This window comes from Myotis davidii, unplaced genomic scaffold (genome assembly GCF_000327345.1).
Source record: "Myotis davidii unplaced genomic scaffold, ASM32734v1 scaffold694, whole genome shotgun sequence".
NCBI lineage: Eukaryota > Metazoa > Chordata > Mammalia > Chiroptera > Vespertilionidae > Myotis > Myotis davidii.
Genome location: NW_006285479.1, coordinates 75,535 through 85,168, shown reverse-complemented (window position 1 = coordinate 85,168; position 9,634 = coordinate 75,535). Strand labels below are relative to the sequence as shown.

Genomic DNA, 9,634 nt, shown 5'->3' with positions numbered 1-9,634 from the left:
AATTTGCATATTGCCCTGATTAGCCAATGGGAAGCGTGTTGGTAGTAAGGCTAATTACCATTTTTGTCTATTATTAGATAGGGTAGCATGGACTTAAAAATATAATTTCCATAAGGATATTAAGTTTGAGTTAGGAAATAAAATCCTGAGTGTGCATTTCTGTGAATTAAAAAAAAAAAAAACTATAAAAAAGATTAGAGTGAGAAATATTAGAGATACACTAAAAATCCATATATCACCTAACAAGTCAGCAGTTTATTTCTCCTTCAAATACAAAATGAAATCATGCTAGGTGAAGGGCAGATGAGTTTTTTCAGCTAATTAATAAATAATTGTTGGGTTCCTTCTGAAGAGTACGAACTTTTATAGAGTAAATTAAAGGTGATATGTATAATGATACTTATTAAACATTATGAGTATTAGATTAGGAATATTTAAAGGGCCAGGGATCTCTCTATGCAATCATAGAATGTAAATCAATTTTTATTTTGTAGCCTAAATCCTCAGACAGGATCATTATTATGAATAAGCTCATAAACAGAATTCATTTTTATAGGATATTTAGGAGTTTATGTCCTTAGACACTAATGTGTGTCACCAAGCTGACAGGTAGTGGTGGCAATGAATAGTGAAGAATCCGTCCAGGGGAATAAATTAAATGATTGCATCTGCACAGACTAATGTGAAATGCTGAAGACTGACATAATAAAATCAAGCTCCATAAAACAAAAAGGAGGCTGTTAAATGTCAACACAGGCTTGCTCCACAAATTGCAAACTCTCTCTAAGGTAAGACTTCCCTGAGTCTTTAGTGAAGGTATTTAGATGCCTTTTTGTAACCTTCATCTATGTCATAAGTGATATGAAATAGGAATAGGACCTAAGCTGTGTGGCACCACAGCCAGATCCAGAGCTAAGGAATGGTAAGTCCTGGGGAAAATATTTAAACTCAAAAAGGTAAGATATTTTAAATAATGTGACTACTTGGATAACCTTAAGACATATTGTCTCATTAAAATTGAGCTCTGTGGCCCAAAAAAAGATGGGCATTAACGGATGACTCTGGTCAGGAAACACTACATCAAAGGCTTTCATTTCATGAGATGAGAAGTCCTTCCAAATCTGAGAGGTTATGCTGCAGTGATTCTGTATGTTACAGGCAGTACAGCAGGGAATATGTAGGAAATGAAAATGGTTTTGGGAACATGCAGGACAGAGCTGTTCATGAATAGCTGCTTAACAAAAAGAGAGATGCTGTTGGTGCTTTGCACTTCCTCCCAGGCCCCCTAACCTGGCAGTTTTGAGCTGTTCCTGTTCTCCAGAGATTTGTCCTCCGCCTCACTAGAAAGTTATCCTAACCTTGGAGCATGTTGCCTCAAATGACTTTCCATTTGTTCTAGAGCAGTGGTTCTCAACCTTCCTAATGCCGCGGCCCTTTAATACAGCTCCTCATGTTGTGGTGACCCCCAATTTCATTGTTGCAAATTGAACATAATTAAAGCATAGTGATTAATCATGAAAACAATATGTAATTATATATGTGTTTTCTGATGGTCTTAGGCGACCCCTGTGAAAGGGTCGTTTGACCCCCAAAGGGGTCGCGACCCACAGGTTGAGAACTGCTGTTCTAGAGAAAGTGTATTTCCAGGAATGGTGTAGATAGGGGTAAGAGAGTTATATAGGTGAGAGGGTAAATCTATCTTCGATATGTGAAAGATAAGCTTGGACATTATGTGGATTTCCTCGGGTGCTCACTACTTTCATCTCATTTTGAGTTCAAATTATGGCTATCCTGTATCGTCACCCCTAAATTTGTACTCGATACAAATAGTTTTCAGGCGTAGGGACATTTCAGACATTTTCAGAGACTGTCTCTTAATCATGACTTTCCAAATCCAACCAAGTTTCACAAAGGCTTATGAGCACAGGAGAGTTCAGGAGGAATTAAACTGAATCTGAAATGTCAAATGCCAAAATGTGACCTTCATGGTGGAATACATTGCATACCCTTCCTTTTGAAGTCTCACAGCTGGGCTAGGATCCAGGATAAATTTAGAAGACAAGGCTCAAACAATAGAGTTCCTCAGATCCGTATCTCTGCCAGAATATGAATATACCCTTTCTACTCAATTACAAAGTATTACAGAAACTCAAGGATGGTAAGAACACCTTCATCAATGTCCATGGCATCATCTTACAACAAGATACTTAAAGTGAAAGATTTTTTACTTGACTTGCATCGATCTAGCAACAAGAACTATGACCTTGGGTAAGACTAAGAGATAAATAAAAAGCTCATTGTTTGAATGTATTAGCAATTTCACTCATATATGAGAAAATATAACTTCAGGAATGCATATGTCCAGTACTATGATGAGTAATCTCATTTTAAACCAAGGAAAAGTGTCAGGAAATGATCAAGCTTCATCTTAATTTAGTGAGTTTACTTGCTCCAGGATTTAGAAATAACAAAGTCAAATGTAGTTTTGATGGTATCTTCTCTTTTTTGAGGTGAGGATATGAAGGGACCACGATGATCTGACAGCAAGACTTTCATCTCTTAAATGAAGCTACAATTTTGTTTACTTTCTGCAATGAAAATGTGAGCATACGGGACACAACTCTGGGGCCCAACTCTTTCTCCCAAAGAAGCCAGGAAAAGATATCCTAGAAGCCTAATTATCTACAGCTGCAGGGACCCTGGGGGACCATTTTTCTGTACAAATAACTGCACCAATTAATGTTAGCAGTCTTCAAAGTAACATGTGTACCACGTTCTACCTCAAGATCCAGCAATTCCTTCTCCCATTAATTCCTGGTGCCCCAGGTAAGGCTCTGATTGTCATGGAAGAACAGAATGGAGATAACAGAAGGGGAAATAAAGATAACTGCTCTTCTTGGACTACCCTTCCTTCATGTAGGTGTTGCAAGAAGGTAAATAGAAAACCGAGGAAAGCTATTATTTGTCTCTATTGACCTGCCCAGTGAAATGGATTATTAGCCTAGAGCTATCAAGAATATTTTTCCTCCAGAAGACAATTTTTTTTGGGAAGAGGCAAGAAGGGGAAGAGAGACTGATATTGAGAGTGAATGTGCAGAGCAGGATCATCATGACCCATGTAGGACTATGCTGCATCTTCTCTTCCTCTAGGTTCTGTTCTCTATGTTCAGTATTCTTTCTCTCATATCTTTCTCTGTGACATTTCTGCTATCTCTTTCCTCTTCTTTGTGCCTTTTGCCTTCAGTGATTTGACTAATTCTCAGTTATAGATCAAAACAATTCCTATCTTTAAGAGTTTCTGTTCCATTAAGGATTAGAAATAAATATTGCATAAGAACTCTAGTGGTTGAGACCAAGTCAGAACTGATCAATCAATCATGCCCACAAATGGGGGAAAATTAAAGTCTGGAGGGCCTGATGGTATAACATATATAAGTAGTTGGTGAGTTATTGGTATCTCTTATTTGGACATTTGTGAAAAGACAGTGTATGGATTAGACAACTTACACATTAGCCAATTATGGTATCAGTATTATTTGAAAGTCAGTGCCATTACATAAATCATTTTAACCATTAGCATACCAGCTAGGCAGTGCATCATGTTAATAATAATATAATTAAAATTTTAGAAATCATTTCATGATCAGCAGGCCAAAGTCTGTCATTTCTTCCAGGAGAATCGATGTTTAATATAGCAGTTAGTAATATTAAACAATGCTAGTATTGGATTGAAAGTGCACCCATGTTTTAAATATGTTTTTATTGATTCTTTTTTTTAGAGAGAGAGAGAGAGAGAGAGAAACATTTGTGAGAGAATGTGAGAAAGAAACATCAGTGCCTGACTAGGGATTGAACCCAAAACCCAGGTATGTGCCCGGTGTCCTATCCTGCAATCGAACTGGCCACCTTTCAGTGCTCAAGACAACACACAACCAACTGAGTCATACTGGCCAGGGAAGTACATCCATGTTTTAATTAGAATGATTTAATTAGAGATACTAAGTCTGAGGGACTGATAGTAGAAATGTAAAAGATAAAACATTTTGTGTTAAGTTTTATGCTGAAGCCTTGGTGATACAGGAAAGACATCTGGAACTTAGTTAGAAGAAGAGGGGCCAAGTGAAGGATAAGATTGTAATAAAACCAAAAAGAGTGTAATGGATATAAAAAGGAAGAAGCAGGCAAATGACAGGATGGAGATGACATCCAGTTAAAATTTAGGTGTGTGATCAAAACAGACAGAAATCATCAGGCATCTTCCAGGGTCACCCAAAATTAGATGAACTATGCATATAAATGAAAAACAAATGTGAATATTGTATAGGGCATTTCCATGTGTCAATAGCTAATTGACATAATAATTAACTTAAACTAAATATTGCTTTTTACTAATAGATAAGATACGACTAATAGCAATCCCTACTGTCTTAGTTTTATATTGCTTGGAATGAATTGCCCCAAACTGTGCTGTTTAAATCAATACTCATTTATAATAGCACAGTTCTGTAGGTCAGAAGTTTAGCAGGCTTGAGTGGGTTCTCTCCTTAAGGAATCTTAAGGGCAAAATCAAAGTTGTGTCGGACACTTACTTGAAGGGTCTAGAGAAGAGTCTATTTCCTAATTCATTCATATTGTTGGCAGAATTCAGTTTCTTGCGGCACTAAAAGCCTCAGGTGCCTGCCTTTTCTAGAATGTCATAAAATCATACGATATGGAGTGTTTCCACATTGGCTTCTTTTACTTAGTAAGATGCACAAAAGTTTACTTCATGCTTTTTATGGTGTGATCATTTATTTCAGTGGTTCTCAACCTTCCTAATGCCGCGACCCTTTAATACAGTTCTTCATGTTGTGGTGACCCCCAATTTCATTGTTACAAATTGAATATAATTAAAGCATAGTGATTAATCACAAAAACAATATGTAAGTATATATGTTTTCCAATGGTCTTAGGCGACCCTGTGAAAGGGTCTTTCGGCCCCCAAAGGGGTCGTGACCCACAGGTTGAGAACCATTGATTTATTTCCTTTCAGTGCTGAATAATATTCCATTGTTTGGATGTAGCACTGTTAATTTATCCACTGATCTAATGAAGGACATCTTGTTTGCTTCCAAGTTTTTGTTTGTTTGTTTTGTTGTTGTTGCTTTTTTTTTAAAAAAATGTGTTGTTGAAAGTAATATATATGTCCCCCTTTTCCTCCATTAACCCCTTCCAGCCCACCCCAACCCTCATCTCAGGCCTTCACCATCCTATTATCTGTGTCCATAAGTTATGCATATATGGTTGATTTCTTTGGTTGATTTTTTTCCCACCCACCCAGTCCAACCTTCCCTCTTAGAATATGTGTAGACATAAATTTTTAACTCCTTTGGGTAAATACCAAGAAGTGCAATGATTACATTTTATATAAAAGTAGGTTTAATTTTGTATGTAGCCACCAAACTGATTTCCAAATGATTGTATTATTTTGCATTCCCATCAGCAATGGCTCAGAATCCTTGTTGTTTCATATCCTTGCCAGTATTTGGTAGTTGTTGATATACAGGATTATGGCCACTTTATTAAGTGTATAAATATATGCTTTTTTTAACCACTATATGCCCTGAATTGAGCACAAAACTATGAGTTTTAGAGAAGCAAGAAATATCAGATGACTGAATAATATAGACAAATCTGATTGCTTTTAATTTTGCCTTTAATTAAACATTAGGAGTTGGGGGGGGAAAGTTTCCACATTCTGTCTTCTGAAGCTAAATACAATACTTCCTTGAAGCAGAAAATTATAAAACTCTATAAAATTTAGTAATATAAAAGTCCCATGAAGTCAGATAATATCTGAAAAGACTTCAGGCACCCTGCTTTGGGGCTCCCTAAATGCGGTGGTCCTGTAGATTTGCATAATAATTTAGCCACAAAAAATTGTGAGTCAATTCAAGTAAAGATCGCAAAAGAAAGCTTTTGTTTTTCCTCACAAGTTCATGAAGTTTGTGACCTTAATATTCATTTTTGAAGTTACCATCAATTCCTATTTATCAAATCAATGAAACACATAACATGAATGAATGGTGAATCCAAAATGAAACTATCAAATTCATTCCTGTAATGTAAAATATGCTTACAATAGAGATGAGAATAAACTAGAAGACTTCTGTCTTCTAGGATTGGACGAAGGACCTTGGGTTTCAGTTGAGATCAGGTCAGACATTTGAATAAGCATTAGCTGAGGATTCTGACCCAGATAATAAAAGGTTAGAAAATATTAGAATTAGGGAACTGGAATGAGAAATTTATAAAGGTGGGATACAAGGCTAGCAGAATTCTATACAAAGACTGTGATTTCTTTTTTAATGATAGGACAAAATTAATTTTATAGTCTAAAGGTGTACTATCCAATACTGTAGGCTGTGCTTAGCTTGAGTTAGTATTTCCTGGAAGTGTAAACTAAATATTGGATTTTGAAACATTAGTACAATAAAATATAAAATATTTCATCCATGAATTTTATACTGCTTATATTTGAAATGATAATATTTTTAATATAGCAAATTAAGTAAAATACATTATTGAAACTATTTGTCAGTCTTCCCTTTTTGAAATCTTTTTAATATGCCTATTAGAAAATTTAAAATCACATATGTAACTTAAATTATATTTCTACTGGACAAGACTAATTTAGAGAGACTTTATTTTTATTTGTTTGTTTCAATGCAGGGGTCCACCATGTGGTCCAACACTAGTGCTGCCCCTTTCCTACTGACTGGCTTCCCAGGTCTGGAGACATTTCATCCTTGGATTTCCATCGCCTTCTTTGTCATCTATATCTCCATCCTCCTCGGCAATGGCACTCTCCTCTTCCTTATCAGAAAAGACCACACTCTTCATGAACCTATGTACTACTTTTTGGCTATCTTGTCAGCCACAGATCTAGGAGTGACTTTTACAACAATGCCCACTGTGCTTGGTGTTCTGTGGCTGGATCACAGGGAGATTAGCCATGGAGCTTGCTACTTCCAGGCCTATCTAATCCATTCACTCTCAATTGTGGAGTCTGGAGTCTTGCTTGTTATGGCCTATGATCGTTTTATTGCCATCTGCAACCCCTTGAGATACACCTCCATTCTCACCAATGCTAAGGTGGTGAAGATAGGTCTAGGGGTTCTAATGAGAGGATTTATACTTATTATGCCCATAATCATCACCCTCTCTGAATTCCCCTACTGTAGGTCCCATGTCCTCTCCCATGCCTTCTGTTTGCACCAAGATGTGATCAAACTGGCCTGTGCTGACATCACTTTCAATAGACTCTATCCTATAGCCCTGGTCTCATTAACTGGCTTCTTGGACTCTATGCTTATCCTTATCTCTTATATCCTAATCCTTAAGACTGTTATGGGCATTGCTTCAGGTAAGGAGCGGACAAAAGCTCTGAACACCTGTGTTTCCCATATCAGCTGTGTACTGGTTTTTTATGTCACTGTGACTGGGCTGACCCTCATTCATCGCTTTGGGAAATATGTGCCACATGTAGTTCATATCATCATGAGTTATATCTACTTTCTCTTCCCCCCATTTATGAATCCAATAATCTATAGTATTAAGACCAAGCAGATTCAGAGTGGTATCAATCGCCTTCTCTCTTTCCATGGAAATTGAGCTTGATTTGCTTACTTAGGGGATGCTCCCCATTGAAAGATGAGTTTCTCAGCAGAATGAACTATATGATGCCAGTGTGTCTTAGAATTAAAAGGATTGGAATTCCTGTCATTGAAAAGACATAGAGCCATTGCTCTTATTCTCAGCTCCTTGCCCCATCACATCACTAATGACATTGGCTTTAGTTTTGTTGCACTGTTTGGTAGATTGGTTTGCTATTTTCTTTAATTTTCTATGCTGGAAGAATCATTAGTCTTAATGGTTTTGAGGTCAATGACGCTTGAAATGATTGCAGGGCCTACACAAAGAAAGGAGGATGAGATAACTTGATAGGGTTTCCAGCACTGCGTGGAAAAAACAGTTCATGTATTTCCTCTGTGCCTTGGTTTTAGAACCGACACCCACACCCGCACCCCACCGGTATTCATGGCATTAGAGTAGATCAGAAATAGATGAGGGTAAGGTATTCAGACCAAGAGAGGTCTTGCTGTTATAACAACCAGAAGCCAAACAAGAAGGATTTCAGCAGATGCCAACGTGGTTAGCAGCCCACAAAGAATTGTGAGAAGACCTTTAGTTGATAATAACTGATGTGTTCCAACTAATGAGCTGAGGACTGCAAATTACCTACTAGTATAATAAAACAAAGTTCCATTTCCTGCACACCTAAGGTTTTGTTTTGTGTTCTGCAATTCATAACTTCTACATATGAAAAAGAGATACAAATAATGGAAACATTCTAATAATAACATCTTTTTTTTTTCTGGAATGAGAGGTTGGTAATAAACTGCCTTCAAGAAATATTATAATTTTATAGTTTTGAAACACAAAGTTAATGTAGGGCCTTCCATGCATTTTATTCCTTACTAGTAGCCTAGAGCACGAAATTTGTGCACTGGGGTAGGGGTGGGGAAAGGGGCCCCTCAGTCTGGCCTTCACCCTCTCCAATCTGAGACCCCTCAGGGAATGTCCAACTACCTGTTTTGCCCACACTTTTAACAGATAACAGCTCCATTGTTGTTTCTTTCTTATGCTTAAAACCATTGGAATTAGTAGGTATTCAAAGTGTGTATACATTTTGGGGAGACACCCTGTATATCTCTAGTCAGCGGTGAAAGAAACCAACAGCAGATTTGGAACCCACAGACAGGGAACCTTGCTCACTCCCCACATGTCTCTCCACTTCACTTTCCACCTTCGTGGGCAGCAGGAGAATCAACATTTTCTCTCATTAATTCAGAAAATCACGTCCTGTCACCTGCTGCCCGGCAGGAGTGCAGTAGGCCCCAAGTAAGCGAGGCTCAGTCTGGGCAGCCTTCGCTCATGGGTGCTGGCACCCAAAGTGCACATTCCTCCTCTACAGTCGCCCTGACTATCCCACTGTTTCACTGAGAGGACGGAATTCCTCTCAGCCTCTGGGTTCTTGATCTTGAACGCTGACTGAAGACACCTCAGCGAGGGCCCCCTGCGCCTGCCAGGTGTGTCTGTCTGCATCTGCTCCCGCCTCAGCACCTGCATTAACCCCACAGAGGTGATCTGGCCTCCTGCAGGAACAGGGCGTGACCACTCTGCCCTCTCACTGTCATCTCACAGGTGCCCACCCTCAGCACCCAGAACACCCAAAGGAAGGAAGGAAGCATGTCTGAGGGGATGTGTGCACATCCTGTGGGGGTGTTAGGCATGCTGGGATTGATGGAAGTGTGGCGAAGAGGCGGGGGGACTTTTGCACACATTGGTCTGCGACTGTTGTATGCGTGCGAGGGTGACAGTGTGCTGGGGGATGTTCACAGGCAAGGTGGGGAGGAGAGGATGTGCACACCGGAGACCTGTGGCTTTGCAGATCTGCAAAACCCCATGGTGTGGCCAGAAGGACGTCAATCTGGCCTGCCACGGTGGCGGTGGCGGTCCCTGCGATCCTGCACCTTCTGGGCCAGGAGGTGAGACTTGCGCAGCCACTCCTGGGCACTGATAGCCTGCAGGA

General features: G+C 39.0%; 1 protein-coding gene across 1 annotated transcript; it reads left to right on the top strand.

Moving 5' to 3' along the window:
• Window positions 1-6,720: 6,720 nt before the first annotated feature.
• On the top strand, window positions 6,721-7,653 carry LOC102758052 (olfactory receptor 51B2). The gene has a single exon (XM_006756152.1). The coding sequence runs from the start codon at window positions 6,721-6,723 to the stop codon at window positions 7,651-7,653; it is 933 nt and encodes a 310-aa protein (XP_006756215.1).
• Window positions 7,654-9,634: the final 1,981 nt, after the last annotated feature.

What these genes read in the sequence shown, in the direction of transcription:
- LOC102758052 (XM_006756152.1), top strand. Translation starts at nt 6,721, where the DNA reads ATGTGGTCCAACACTAGTGCTGCCCCTTTCCTACTGACTGGCTTCCCA.